The sequence below is a fragment of the Lagenorhynchus albirostris genome, chromosome 4, assembly GCF_949774975.1.
Source record: "Lagenorhynchus albirostris chromosome 4, mLagAlb1.1, whole genome shotgun sequence".
NCBI classification, from domain to species: Eukaryota; Metazoa; Chordata; class Mammalia; order Artiodactyla; family Delphinidae; genus Lagenorhynchus; species Lagenorhynchus albirostris.
In genome coordinates, this window is record NC_083098.1 from 31,196,300 (window position 1) to 31,212,350 (window position 16,051).

Genomic DNA, 16,051 nt, shown 5'->3' on the forward strand with positions numbered 1-16,051 from the left:
GGGGCAGGTCCTGGTTCCCCCTCAAGGGATACACATAACAATATCTTTGAGCTCTTTACAGAACTAAAACCTCCAACAAATGGAAGATGTTAACTACCTGATGAAGCATTCTTCATTCCAGAGAGAAGGCCATGATGTGATAGCCTCAAGAACCACAGAAGCGCATCAGGAGACCAGATTAAAGGAATGCAGGCCCTGCACACACCCTGATCCTTATCAGCAACCCAGCCCTTGAACCACTGCTGTAAAACTCCTCACCAAATCCCCCTGGGTTGGGACACACAGTTTTGAGGGCATGAGTCCACTGTGTTCCCCTCCGCCTGGCAAAGGAGTAAAGCTATTCTTTTCTACTTCACCCCAAACTCTGTCTCTGAGATTCGATTTGGCACCAGCGCACAGAGGTCGAGTTTTTGGCATCGGGGGAATTTGCTGTCTCTGCCTGACTGCCTTGGATCGGGGATACTGGTCTTGTCTTGGACTCTGGATCAGACTGGAACTTACGTCCTTGGCTCTCCTGATTCTCAGGCCTTCAGTCCTGGGCTGGAACTATACTATTGACTCTCCTGCTGCTTGATGACTACAGATCTCAGGGACGCCTCAGCCTCCACAGTCACATGAGCCAATTCCTTATAATAAATCTCTTTACATGTCACACGCACGTGCACACACACACATTCCATTTGTTCTCTTTCTCTGGAAAACCCTGACTAGTGCACCACTGGACTGAGAGATGGATTAACCACTGTAGATGCAGAACCTGCACCCTTTTTCCATGCTGTCAGGGTGCTCTGCGAGTGGCAGACATTTTTTAAAAGCCCCTGGGAACAGAAAATAGGGGAAAACCACGGGAGAGACGGGCATTCAGGGATGTAAGAGTGGGCAAAGCAGCGCTAGGAAGGGCTCATGAAGAAACTGGGTTTGACCAAAACTTGTGATCTTTGTATCCAATTTGCAAACACTTAAAATGTATAATTTCCTTGATCCCAAGTTTTCACATTGTTTCTTCTGTTTAATTCCCTATTATATTTCTATTGAATTTCAGACTTTACCTCAAAGTTAAAGTTTTGTGAAATCATAACCTTGGTTTGTAGTCGATACAATCTGGCTTCAGCTTACATGGATGGAAATTCTATAAAAGGCGGAAAGAGACCCAGAGGAAAAGCATCCAGTAGCAATGAAGCGCTGCCCACACAGAACTCACAAACTAAGAGTTACTGTGCATAAACACAGGGTCTTCTGAGGACGATGAAGCTGTTCAAACACATTATTTTATTAATTCTCACAACGTCCTGATGCAAGAGGCCAGGAGGACACCTCCAGTCCCTGGACTCCTAATCTCACACTCTTGGGCTCAGAACCTCTGCAGGGCCACTGTTTGTGTGTTTATTTTTGGTCAGGGGCTCAGAAAAAAATTCAAGGAAAATTCTAAAGAAAAACCCCCAAAACCCTGAGGTAGAAAAGGCTGAGCAAAGGATGCAAACAACCCCACTGTAGCTGCTGCAGAGAATAAGACTCCAGTGAGGAGAGAGCCTGGGAGTGGAAAGGGAGATGTTGAAGAGGCGGGCACTGTGGCTGCTACCTGCCATGTTCGCCTGGCTGGTCCCCAGGGCCTGAAGAATCAGCTGTAGCTCCCTGACGGCTGCAGCCGCCTCTTCTCCACAGGACATGTCAGGCTCCAGGACCACTTCCAGAAGGCCGACCCCTACCAAAGAGAGGCAGAGTCAGTCTGATTGGAGCTCTCCAGTCTGATCCGCAGATACATCAGCACTGACAGGCCCTGAATCGTTTCACTTTCCCCTCACTCTTGGATTTTTAACTTTGGTTCTTTTCTTTTAATGTCTGCTTCAGATGTCAAGCTGCTGGGTCTGTGACTAGGTGGCGACGCTGTCTCGTTTTAGGGGTGGGTTAGTTGCAAGCACATAGAAACCACGGTCCTAGCCCGGCTCTCTAAGCAGCTCTGCCAACACCAACAATGATATTCCGATCGCCATTAGTCAGGCTCCGGGGCCTGTCTCCTCAGTTGGTTTGGGCAAACTCTGGAGGGGAAGGGAAGTGGCAGGAAGGAAAATGGGGACTCTCCAAGCCTACCCGCTCTATTCAAATCAATGAGCGTCTGGGACCGCAGGCTGTCATGGAGGCTTTTGCCGCTGTCCTGTTCCAGCTGGATCTGCTTGACCCCCGCTGTCCTGGTGACCATCTGACTCCGCCTCTTCCCCACACAGACGCTGTACGCCAAGCTCCCATTCACGGCGATCGGCAGCCTCTGCTGGGTAATCTGGTAGCCGGCCTGCACGCAAATGTGGGCCAGAGTCACTCATCTGTAGGTCAAAGCTGGGAACTAGTTGATCATTCCTTTTAATGTCATAAAACTACAGACTTACTTAAAACCACAACAGAACAGAAAAGGAAAAAAGGAAAAGGAGACACAAATCAGTTTATGTGCTGCGGCCGTAATTTAGCCTGGCCTCTTCTGGCGTCTCTGGACGCCCCTTTCCCCATCCCTGAACCCACACCCCCAATAACGAAGCAGTGAACAACGTGGATCCTATCTTCCCTAGGGAGTACCATTCTGGGGAATAACAATAATCTCTCTGTCTGAAGCCTCTAAGAAAAGAACCTATTGTTTCCACTAAGCTCCTTAGCTCAGCCCTGCAACTGATTACTGGGCTCCTGACAGACCCTCTTACTGGAAGTGCTGGCTAAGCATCCTGCCATCTACTCTCAGCACAGCTAACACCAGTTGCTAGTGCGGTGAAGCTGGATTCATTCCTGCTTTTCGAGCTCACCAGTCATGTCAGCTGCCCTCCCTGACCCAACTTCCCTTGTTCCTCGAGCCAGAAAATGCTGTGACACTCACGCCCGGCTAATGCAAAGCACAGAGTACTAAAATACTGATGGATGTTGCCAGAGCTCCGTCGCCACCTTCTAAGTGGGGAGGAAGAATTACTTTCAAATGCACATGTGCATGAACACACACTAAAGAGAAGGCAGGTCAGGACGGAGAACTGGGGCAGAACAGAGAATGACACTGACACAGTTAGTGTCCCCTGACACGGTTCTCGGTACTTCACACCATTTAATCCTCAAGACAACCCTAGGAAGGAGCTACAGGGCATGGAGGGGTGAAGGGCCTTGCCCAAAGCCACAGAGCTAGTAAGTATCAATGTCAGGATCTGAACTCAGATGATCTGACTCAGAGTCTGCGCCCCTAGCTACCCGGCCAGCATTGTTCAAACTTCAGCTGCGTTGGAATCATCCGGTAGAGTGGTCAAAACAAAGATCTTCTGGCTCCATCTGAAGCGTTTCTGACTGCACGTCTGGGGTGGCGCCTGGGAACTTATATGTCTGACATGTTCCTAGGAGATGCTGATGCTAGTGGCCTAGAGAACACACTTTGAGAACCACTGCATTAGGTCAATTTGCTCTCTGTGCTGAGACAGGAAGTCTCAATCTGTGAAAATTAAACTCTGGGTAGGGCTGCCAAATAAAATACAGATGCTTGGTGAAATGGGACTAATTTGAATACGTTATTTAGATAAAAACGAATCTTCTTTTAGTATAAGTGTGTCTGTCTCATGTAATATTTGGCAACACGACCTCCAGATTATCTGAGCTACCTGGGCAAGAAAATCCAGAAAGCCAGAGTTAATAAAACATCTCATTTTAGTCACATATTGCTAAGTCTCCCACCTGAACCAAACTCGTTATCACTCTTAAAAGATGAAAAAAATGCAGTTTAATTCTCTCCACCCTACCAAGCAGTAGAATTTACTACAAGGCTGGCAGCCAGAGGGAAAAAGCAGCAGCAATTGGAGAATTCAGGTTCCAGCTGTATTTTTTATTTAATTCTACTCCTGCCCTCACCTGCTGAAAACAGCTCACCCCCGCCTTCAGTTCAGAGAGAATAACGTGAAGCAATATCATCACTACTGATTTCCTAAGCCTCAAGAAGGGCCACTCTTACTATCAGAGGCTCAGAGCAAATCAAACATTATTTTGGGAAACACACTTGACATTAGTTTTGGTTCCGTTCAGTATTATGAAAAATTGGCTCTAGTTCACACTGGCTTTCCTCTTAAAGAAAAAACCTTTCTAATTTTAAGGAAAAAGCAGGTTAATATTGGGTTTACTGCTCGGCCAATTACTGCCGTTCGTCCAGGCTTCCGGTTCATGTTTCTGCTTGCTCTTGCCCACTTACTCAGTACTTGGGGACGACATGAATGTCTGCAGAGGAGCCGGTCCTGTTACTGGGACCTCCAACTTAACAGAGGGACGCTCTCGCTCTGTCTCCGGAGCCACAGGATGCACTGACTGCTGCATCAGCCACGGAAGTAGCTTCTGTCCTAACGACAATTAGCACCAAACCCCACAGCTGGGCTGAGCCTGACAGCGTGGGCTGCTTCCCCTCCGCAGTCAGTTAGGAGCGAACCACCAGAAGCACGAGGTTCTGCCAGAGCCGGCGATCAGGACCCTGGCATCCAGTCTGGTAAACGTCAGGGGGCACTGGCTTCATCAGGCCGGGCGGGGCCTCCCGCTGGGATGGATGGAGCTCTGGCTGAAGAGGCGCTCAGCCCCCTGCCGCGGCTAAGCCCCAGCTCTGGATGGGTGGGGATGGATGGACGGAGGGCAGAGCATACTCACAGGGAGGTCTGCGTAGAAGTAGTGCTTCCGGTCAAACAAGGACCTCCTGTTGATGTGGCAGTCCAGGGCCAGGCCGGTCATCACGGCTGCTTCCACACACCGCCTGTTGAGGACCTGGGGGGACAGAACACGCGGCTCCTCTCAGACCCACCTTCTGAACAAACGCTCCTCCGCCTGCGGACATCCTCCCCGAATATGGCCATCCGGCCCTTTGATGGGCATCAGCTCTGGTTCTGTGTAGGCAGCTCGGCTTACAAGCCGACTCAGTGTATCTGGAGCCAGGGCTAGTTTATATAAAAAAGAAGATGTGTGTGGTGATGGGTCCCATTGGGCACCTAGTAACTGCCACATCGGGGGTCCTTCCCCCCTACCCATACCTGACATGACATCAAAGTTAACAGGGAAGGTCCCAGAAAAGCTCAGCAGAGTGGTTACTACAGGAAATAAACTTACTGTCACTGCCTCTGCTAGAAGAACAAGGAGCCGCTCAGAACACACAGGAGGCACTGATTCCTGAGAGGAGGGTTTGAGAAGCAGCTCTCCAAACAACCTCGGTGAGGTTGGGAGACACTGTGACACAGAAACAATGAAGTTCTGGAAATGACAGGACTGCAGCCATCTCCTCAAGGGCTGGGAAATGCCGCACTCCTGCCTCCTACTCTCGGTCCAGGCCTGGCTGATTCCCTAGAAGTGGAGGCTGAGCGTGCCCCGCCCCCTCACCTCCCCAAGCTGCTCATCCCTCCAGGGCTCCTGGGGCTCCTGAGCTCCTTCTGGATCCCACCCTGTCCCGCTTTCAGGAGCAAAAGACCAAGAAAGGGCTGGCCAACTTTCTGGCCCCAAGGGACGTAAACAGCTCTTAGCACTTTGCGGGTGGGTAGGTGGCTGGAATGAGGTAGACAACTAGAGATGAGAAGGAAGAGCATTCAGCTCTGGAGTCAGGTCCAGACCCCACTGCCGCTGTGTAGATGTACAGCTGTGGGGCTGGAAGCCTCAGCTTCCTCACCTCTGACAGAGGGGTTCAATGTCTACCTTGCAGAGGGGACAAAGTCACAGCTGGCAAACCTCCTCCACAGCAGGAATTCAATACATGGTTCATTTTCCCCACACCGCTTCGGGGCACGTTTTGAGGACATTATGCTTGCTGATGAAACATATTTCTATTTTTTATTAGACTATTTATGGTGTTCTTTAGTGTATTTACTATGTTATTATCTACGTAGGACTTTCCAGCTATGCTTTTTTACATCCGCCGTTTTATTTCAGCCCCACAGCAACCCTATAAAGAGGGAATTTGTATTATTCCAATATGTCAGAAAAAGAAAAAACTAAGACCCAGAGAGACCAAGAGACTCACTGGAATCTCAGAGCAGAAAATGTTAAAGCCAGCTCGAGAGTCCGCAAGTGCCCTTGCCCAGAGGGTGACAAATAGAATAGAATCCCTGTGGTGCGGGGACCAGGCACCCAGACACAGGCAGGACTTGTTGATCAAACACGCAGATTTTAAAAACAAATCTGTACAAGAAAATGTAAGAGGTGTCTCTACTCACTGCAACATACAACGCCCAAAAGAAAAAGCCAACAGCAAACCTCCCTCCTAATAACATCATCACGTGCCTGGTTTTGGAAACCGGGTTACAAAATGGAGCCATCTCACAGCTTCCATTTGGAGCTCTTCATTCTGGGCCAAATAATATCGTCAGCTCTGCAGTTATAATGGTTTTCACGATAAGATGTGTGTGCGGCGTGAACAGGATGCTCTAATTATTGACGTTTTCACTTGCTAATGTTTGGCATTTTACTGAGCAGTTGTTACTGCAATACAAACAGAGCTGGTGGAAGAGCCTGCCAAATCCAAGCCCAAAAATCTGACCCGGGTCACGGCACACAAGAACCCGAGGCTGGGGTCCCGGCCCCGAACCCCACTCCTCCGGGGCTGGGCCGCGGCATGGGTGTGCTTGGAAACTGCCCGACTGGCTGGCTGTCCAGTTCTTGCTTTATCACTCCCACTGTTTTCTAACCACTGCTTCCTCTCTCATCTCTGTCCAGTCTGCCCCTTTGGGGCCAACCTTCTTCCTTCCAGGCATGAAGAGAGCCCAGGTCTGTTTTGCTTGCTAATTTCTGAGTGTGCATTGCTAATAAACACCCCTCGCCTGGTGCTGTGCGGGAGTGAAGAGTCGTGGGTGATCACAGACTCTCACTGCCCCTGCATGCACATGAGTACACGAGCACTTGATAAACCATCAATTTCCAAAGAATAAGAATTCGGTAAAACACACAAACATTACAGCAATATTGAATATACTTTCATCTTTTTTGGATGATTTAGGCGGCTTGGAGCACTTCAGGGTCAGAATTATAAGCATCAATCATCACCACACTACAGTTGCACAGAAGGGCTAGTAAACAGAGAGTGCCAGTTAAAAGAATGCCAAGAAAAAAGAATTTATTGCGATCCTAGTCAAGCTGCTTGTGACAGATGGAGGTCCAGGTCAGCATGTTCTGAGGAGAGGATGCAGAATTGGAAACTTCAACTGGGGCTGTCTTTATTCCAAAAAATGTCTTCAGTGTCTACACAATACTAGGCTTTAGGAATGCAGAGGGACATAGGACTCCATTGCTGGCCTCAATGAATGTGCATTGAGGACATGAACCTGCCGGCACATCCTACATCCTTTGCAAGTTCATCTTCCACGTGAGGATGATCCTGCTAAAAATGCAAATCTTATGGCATTCTGTTGCCTAAAATCATTCAGCGGCCCCCATGTCCACATGATAAAGGCCAAGCTTTTACACGGTCTAGCTCCAGCCTCCATTTTCAATTTTATCTCCTATCACATATCCCCCCACCCAACCCCACCCCACGGTCCAGTTCTCCTGTAAACCATGCTGATTGCTGACTTGCCCTATTCCTACTCACAGTCTACTGAGACGTCACCAAGTCTGTGCAACGTTCCTTACGCTTCTTCCTATGTACCTCTCTGACCTTCTACATGCTTCCATTTGTGCCTGTATCACAGTGGATTAGATGTGTTTACATATATTTCCACTAAACTAAGTTTCATGAGAACGGGACTTGTCTGTTCAGCCTTGGACCCCTGGAGCCTCATACAGAACTGAAAGGCAGTGGTGCTCAATGTGTGTTGAACTCAAATGAGGAGGGAGGTGATGGGTATCCACGGAGGGTCTCAGAGAGGCAGTGATGCCTCACTCTGCTCCAAGGTGTTACCTGCCACCTGCTGGCCTTCAGACTTATTTCTGGAAGTGCCCTGAAGTGATGACCAATCACGTATGATATGATCAAAGAGGTATAACTCAAAAACTCCAAAGACTAACTTGTCCTGAAGAAGCCTGTTACAGAATTTTCTTTGCAATTAACATAAAGTGACTACAAAGGAGCTCACGGCTAACCCCAGCAGCTTTCGTGTGGAAGGAAAGCAATGCTTCTTGGAACTCACAAAGCACAACTCTCTCAGGTGAGCCTTAGGACACCTCACTCTGAATTTGGGAACCATCAACAGCAAGTGCTGACTGCACTCAGCTTGTGTCAGGAGGTGTGCTCTGCACACCACACGCGCGTGCCATTTAATCCCCTTGGTGGTCCTAGGGCAGATACTCTTACAATCCTCATCTTACACATAATGAAGGGAAACACAAGAGATTAAGTAACTTGGCCCAAGGCGACACACACAGTAAGTGGCAGAGCCAGGATGTCAGACCCCCAGAACCCAGGCTCTGGGCTACACTCATCGTAAGCCTTCAAAGAATGAAGTGCATTAGTGTTAGCTCTCAAGACCCTAACTTCAGGCCATAACTCTGCAGCAGCATCTCAGACCAAACCCTTCCGTTTCCAGTATTTTCTTCCTGCCAGTTTCTACCTGCATAGTCTTGTTTTCAGATGTCAAGCTCTTAGAGGGTGAGCCTCGTGTTCTTTGAACTTTGTAGAACACTCTGTACACAGGCTCTGGCATGTGGGAGCTGGAGAGTGAGTGGACCTACAGTTTTTCTCAATCAGCAGGGGATGTTGTATCGCTCGACTTCTGAAACCTTTAGACAAAAGTACCTGTGAAACGATTTATTGAATAAGTGAAGAGCTAATTCCTTAATCGGAAGTTAAAAAAGGTATGAGAGGCAGAGGCAGGAGATGAGACAGCCAATAAATGTCATGACCAGCAGAGAGACTGGGCAGATCACGGCCAGAAAAAGGATACAGGGTGAGGGGGTAGTGAATGGTCTTGAAAAAGAATCATCACTTGTTCGGCTTGTTTGAAAAATAAGCAGTCCTGAAACCGTAACTTGTGTGGAACCTAAAATACATCCAGCGCATAAGGCAGCATAAACAGCCCAGAAACATCATGAGACCTCCAAGGACACGCTGTGATCACTATATGAGAAGCAGTCTTCGAGTTTTAAGACTTACTTAGCCTAACCAAAGAAACATTTCCTGATCTCTGAGCACAACAATCGTTTAATCATTTAATGACAACTCCCAACACATACAAGATAAATAATCAAGTAATTCATATTCTACTTTCTTAGTCTGTCTTGATTTTTTCCCCTCCTCCCAAATCCTCTGATTTAATTCAGGCCTCCATTCAAACAATCCCCCGTCCAATCAAGAATTCTGCACCTGCCACCTGGCCAGGTGTCTCTACCTCCACCCTCAGCCCTATCATCTCTCCTCCACACCCATTCAAGAGTGATCTTTCTAAAGGATAAATCTGTTCATGTAATTCCCCTGCTTAAAATCCTTCTTCCCTCCTCCCCACCACCAAAAGGATAAACTCAAGTGCTCGGTGGAGTCTTCAGTGTTTTTGTGACTCGGCCCATCATCACCTTGCTGGCTTCCTCTCCCTCCACTACCCCTAGCCCGACAGATGCTTATGCAGCTCGGCACGTGACATGCTTTCATACAAACTGCTGCTTCTGCTGGGAACGCCCTTCCTCCTCAACCACTTGAGCAAGATCTTAGCACCTGGCAAGACTCCCGGTTGACCCAGCGGTACCTCAGCGTAGGTATCCCTCCTTCTCAGCTCCCGTGCGCTCTGGAAAAGCACTGGCTCCCCAGCCAGGCTGAGCTCCCTGAGGGCAGTCAACTCATTTTATCTTCTTTGAGCCATTACCAAATGCAAACCAGCTGATTAAACATTAACTGAGGTAATGAATAATTTAGCATTCCCTTTATCAACATCCCAAACTCCATAAGCTATGAAATAAAAGCAAAACTGTTCTATAAAATGTGTCAGGAAAAAGCAACCACTCTTAGCATGTAAAATAGAACAGATTTCATGCAGAGACCTTATTACACAGATGACAGATGAGCCAGGATGTCAAAAAGGCCAACTTAGAAGATCCTCAGCAGCAGGAAGACACTCATACCCCAGGGATGGAGGGGCTGGGTGGGGAGAAGCAGAAGCAGTGCACATGACTTCTCCACTACCTGTGATGCTGACAGAGGAAGAGGGAAGGAGAAATTCCCTGTTGCTTCTTTCCTCCCAGCTCCAGTCTTTCATCAGAGCCTCCCGCCCAACCAGTCGGAAGCCAGCTGATGGGGGTGGGTTGGGGGAACACTAGGACCGTCAGCCTGCGGGAGCACATGGCCCCCCGATCCCCGCCCGCCCTCCTGCCCCCCTGCAGTGATACTCAAAAGAGTGGGCGAACGGTGAGGCGAGGAACTGAGGAACACAGGCCACGACCACACAGCAAATCCCATCCATTTTTATACTCACTTCTATGACTCCTTCTTTTGTTAAATATCTAATTGATCAAACGATGCCACTCTCAAGTCTATCCAATCAACATACAAATGAAAATCTTGTGGACTCCTTTTTCACATACTGGTATCCAAGAATTATGAAATGTTACTAATTTATAAGGAGGATTTGTGATAACTCAACTTGGGTTGGACCGAACTCTAAGGTGACATTGACTATTAGGAAACGATTTGCTAAGTAAGTTCACGGAATGAAGAAGACTCCATAACTTATTCAGTCAATAAAACATTCCCTAGGACTTTAGCACATTTACGTGAAATTCTACAAATTACAAATAAATCAATTCACAGAAGTCAGTCTTGGGGACCTATGCAAGGAAATATTTTGTGATATACTTCAAAGGAGTAAAACTGCATAGTCTTCAAAATAGTTTGTAGTTCACACCATTTCTCTCCCCTTCCTCCTTTACCCTCAACTGGTGACCCAACAGTAACATGATACCCAAAGTTAGTCCAGTGGGTACCAGTACCTCCTTAAAAAAATTGAGGCAACATGACAAGACTAGTGTAACTCACTGAAAATCCAGTTAGCAACTCCTCTGGATCATTCAAACAAAGACTCTAAGGTGATGTTTTACAAAAATCCCAAGTGGCAATTACTCTATGAAATTAATGCTATACATGACAAACCTGGTGATTAAGATATAGCATGGTAAATGCTTTAATTTATGGAGAGAAAGTAATTAAGATTTATTAAGTAAAAATAAGGCACTAAAACGTGCTTTTATCTTACCGCTAACCATAAATTTGTCTCAAAGCACGAACTCCCTCTGATTCATATTCAAAGCGAAAGTTCCCACACAGATAAATTTTCATTATGGTAAAGAAAGTTGTTCCCCATCCCATAGCCTCCCCACACCACATTCCTTCTCATCCTTGAGCTCTTTTATCATCCCTGGATACAAATACAAACACTTTGAGCACTGATGACTAAGCTTGCTAAAACTGCTCAGTTAAGACAATTTTTTTAAAAGTGGACTTCTATCATCAAAAGTTACCAGGTTTCTGTAGATACTAAATATTTATCTAGATATGTCCACATAAATAAATATGTTCTTTACAACTAAACACGGGCATTGCCTCGGGAAAAAGAGAACGTGAATGCAACAATTTTTCTTTTGTTTAAATCCCTCTTTCACAAAAGGGAAAAAAACATCAAATATCCATCACAGGAGACAATTCTTGTTCAAAGAGGAGGGGTGTGGTCTGGCAGTTTCAGGGGTCCCTCAGCTCCATGATCCTCTCTGTTCTCAGCCCTCTTGTACCAATTCCGCTCCCCAGGACAGGTCAGGATCAAGGGCAAGGATATTTCCTTGGTCCAAAGTGCCAGAAGGCCCACTCCCCTCACTTGGGATTCCATTCTCCTCCTGCCCCCGCCTCCCTGGCAAGGTCAGGTGGCCTAGGGCTGGTACCCACACTCCCTCCACAAGGAAGGGCTGGAGAGGGCAGCCTAGACCAGCTTGGCCTTTGACACTGGAGCAATCCCTCTTGCTTTTCCATGGACCATTGGGATACTAGGACCTGACATTCACCTCTGGGCTTGTAGGAGAAAGAAGGGAAAGATCCAGGCGTCCCTCTAGCCCAGGGAAAAAGAGCTCTCACGTGACACAGCCTGGTTTGTTCGGCCTTCACTTTGGGGTCGGAGGCCAAGCCAACTACTACAGTGTTCACTTGTGGAGCCTCAGACCTGGCCAGGGAGCCAGGTTAGAGAGGAAGGTTTGAGAATGGTTGGCAGCCAGTGAAAAGCAAGACTGGGACTGCAGGTTGGCTGGTCTCCATTTCCTGTTCCCAGAGCACTCCGGGCAGTTACTAGCACGGCAGTTATTCTGATCTTGAGAAGACAAACTGGGTCGAGACTGAGTCGGAAAGACCTGAGCCTGTCTTCTCTCTACTCATCAGCTGTGTGACCCTGCACAAATCACCTAACCTCTCTCAGCCTCGGTTTTCTTATCCGCGAGGGGAAAAACGTAACTATTTTGCAGGATTGTTTGGTGAATTCCATAAAATTACTCAACATATGGTAGATATTTAGTACACACTAGTTTCAGGATGGAAGTGTTATTAAATGCAAAACGCCCAAATCAACTGAATCTTTCATATGCAAGCTTTTCTAAGAGGCAAGGGAATCTAATAAGAAAGGGTCTAAACAGTTCCACAGACCCATTAGTCTGGATTTACGATCCAAAGTACGGCACAACAGATGCTGAAATTATGTATTATGTCAAACATCATACTTCCCGCTTAAATGATAACCAACACTTTTGTGATAATTAGTTTGTTATCTGCAGAGGAATAGAGACCATATTTCTTAACGTCTCAGGAAGCTTATATGACTTCATTTTCTCTGTTTTATCGTGAAGCAAAATAAATCTGTGGCTGGAAAAAGCTCCCATTCTTAAGTGAGAGAAACTACCTTCTGACAAGCTGAACAGTTAGACACCAGATAACTGAGTCGATTTTTACTGCCGTCTCATTGTTGCCCACCACATATCTGTGACTTCCTGTCTTCTAAGATAGCAGCTACTTTTGAAATTCAAAGAGAGTCTGCGGAGAAGAGATGTAGGAAGGCATGAAGGAGACATGGGAATCATGTTTTAAAAAATCACTATCCTGCAGCAACATGGATAGACCTAAAGATTATCATACTAAGTGACCTAAGTCAGAAAGAGAAAGACAAAGACAAATGCCATATGATATCACTTATACGTGGAATCTAAAATACGACACAAATGAACCTATCTACAAAACAGAAACAGGCCCACAGACATAGAGAACAGACTTGTGGTTGCCAAGGGGGAAGGGGGTGGGGGAGGGATGGAGTGGGAGTTTAGGGTTAGCAGATGCAAACTATTATATACAGAATGGATATAATAAACAAGGTCCTACTGTACAGCACAGAGGTCTATACTCGATATCCTATGATAAACCATAATGGAAAAGAATATTAAAAAAGAGTGTAGGGCTTCCCTGGTGGCGCAGTGGTTGAGTGTCCGCCTGCCGATGCAGGGGACGCAGGTTCGTGCCCCGGTCCGGGAAGATCCCACATGCCGCGGAGCGGCTAGGCCCGTGATCCATGGCAGCTAAGCCTGCGTGTCCGGAGCCTGTGCTCCGCAATAGGAGAGGCCACAACAGTGAGAGGCCCGCATACCGCAAAAAATAAAAAAAAAAAAAGTGTATATATAACTGAATCACTTTGCTGTATGGCAGAAATTAACACAACATTGTAAATCAACTACACTTCAATTAAAAAAATAAAGAGTTTGTTCAGGGGAAAAAAATAACTGTCCCTTTTTTAAAAAAAATTATTTATTTATTTTTGGCTGTGTTGGGTCTTCGTTGCTGCACACGGGCTTTCTCTAGTTGCAGCGAGCGGGGGCTACTCTTCGTCATGGTGCGCGGGCTTCTCATTGTGGTGGCTTCTCTTGTTGTGGAGCACGGGCTCTAGGCACACAGGCTTCAGTAGTTGTGGCTCATGGGCTCTGTAGTTGTGGCTCACAGGCTCTAGAGTGCTGGCTCAGTAGTTGTGGCGCACGGGCTTAGTTGCTGTGCGACATGTGGGATCTTCCTGGACCAGGGCTCGAACCCGTGTCTCCTGCATTGGCAGGCGGATTCATAACCACTGCGCCACCAGGGAAGTCCCAATAACTGTCCTTTTTGAATAAAACTTTGGGATTGGGCCAGGATCTTTAATGGAGAAAGATTTCCCCCAACTTTAACTCTGAATATTTGTCTTTCTCTTGTTTATAGCTTTTAAGAAGAGTATATTACTATTAAAAAGGCTAAAGCATACCAATCCATTCATTTTAGATCACTGCCCCCACACTGAAACTGCCACATCTTTTCTAACTTACCCTAAAATTTACTCCCAAGACCTAGAGATTCAATGGAATGACAAACTTTTTCATATTAAGAGTAATCAGTGATAGTGATAAGAAACATTAATTTCATGAATGAAAAGCTCTAATGACCCAGAAAGAGATCTACTTTTATCTTTACATAAAAGGTTAGTACTTAGTTGAAAGCTCTGGAAACAAAGCAACTGCTTGAACCAACTGAAATCTAAGAAATGCTAGCTAGGTATTCACTACTGGTATGGACAGGGAAGTTGGATAGGGAACAAGGCCTGTCAATATTGAAAGCAATTCCTAGAGACACTTGCCATTCTATTGAAAGTGCACTAGCTCTGTTCCTCAGTCCCAGGAATGCCCTGAGGAGTGAGCCTTTGGAAGAGTCTATCAGGACGCAAGTTATCAGGAAGAAAAAACCATCCTGTATTTTATGCATCCAGTAGGTATACGGCATCTCGTTAGAGGCTTCACGGCAAGCCATGAAATCATGGAGGCTAAAAGGAAAAAGAAAGAAAAAAGCCAAACCTTTATAAGGCAGACCCCCTATTTCCTTAGTTATGTTTCCTTCAAGAGTAGGTAATTAAAGAACTGGCCTGGATTCTAAACAGATGTCAATGTCATGAAAGGAAAAAAAGGGAAAGCAGGAGGAAGAGAGTGGGGAGAGAGAGAAAGAAAGGGAAAGGACAAAGAAAAAGAAAAAATGAGACTAAAGAGTCATGACAACTAAATGTGGTGTGTGATCTCTGACTGGATCCTGGGTTGGGAAGAAGTAAATAAAGGATAATACTAAGATGACCATGAACTGTGTCTTGGATAACAGTAGTGTAAACAGGTTAAGCTTTTTTGAGTGTGATAATTATACAGCCATCAATAAGAGCATGTTTTTGTTCCTAGGAGACAGATGCTGAAATATTTGGGGGTGAAGGGCCATGATGTCTGCAACTTACTCTCAAATGGCTAATCCAAAGGGAAAAAAAAAATCTAGGTGCAGGATGGACGCTCAATGTACTATTCTTTCAACTTTTCTATAAGTTTGAATTCTTTGGAAATAAAAAGTCTGGGGGAGGAAGACAGGAGTAGATAATTCTCCTACCTAAGAGGATGGGGAGATGTTACAAGCCTTAAAGTCAGGAGAGCCTAGAGGAGGCTGGAGTTATTTAAACTGATGCTAACTTGTAAACCATACATGTGTACTGGAAGCTCCCATTCAGCATTGCTGAAAATCAGTTGTAGAAAAGAAAATATTCTACTTACTATTATCTGTCTAAACTTTCCTATTCTGTCAACACGTTAAGTTCCTTGTGTAGATAATGAAGTATATAGTACAACACTCGTAAGACTATTAAGTATTTCATTTTACATGTGAAAAATCTGTTAACGGGGAATTCTGTACCATCTATATGTAAGTATAGACAACATATATATAAACAAGAATATGAAGGGAAGACATGTTCTTTTACCTGGTAGGAAAATAATTTTCTCCAGTTATATCTTTTCTAGCTGAAAAATACTTTTAGCGTCTCCCAAATTTGTATAGGTATCTTATTTTCTGTTAATGCTTCCATTCTGTTATCTCACTATGTAAATACACAGGCAATTTCTCAATTTGTGCTTCTCTGAAATACATCTGTGATGAAGAACTTCATGTTAATTGTCATTCATGCTGTTGTAAGCTGTGCCATTTCAAGTGCTGAAATCTACTGGCCACTATAAAATAGAAGTACTATCTGTATTAATATTTTAATGGTGCAAAGTTAAGAATATGAGTACCATAATAATAACAAGTAACATT

General features: G+C 45.8%; 1 protein-coding gene across 11 annotated transcripts in view; it reads right to left on the minus strand.

Moving 5' to 3' along the window:
- Window positions 1-16,051, minus strand: part of GATB (glutamyl-tRNA amidotransferase subunit B) — an 81,719-nt gene that overhangs the window by 45,840 nt on the left and 19,828 nt on the right. For 10 of the 11 annotated variants that reach the window (XM_060147779.1, XM_060147778.1, XM_060147775.1 and 7 more), the window contains exons 3-5: window positions 4,642-4,755; window positions 2,089-2,287; window positions 1,580-1,702 (exon numbers count right to left, since the gene is read on the minus strand). In XM_060147779.1, the coding sequence (XP_060003762.1) occupies window positions 1,580-1,702; window positions 2,089-2,287; window positions 4,642-4,755 (436 nt within the window). The remainder of the gene's footprint in view (window positions 1-1,579; window positions 1,703-2,088; window positions 2,288-4,641; window positions 4,756-16,051) is intronic. The other variant, XM_060147780.1, reaches the window with a different exon arrangement.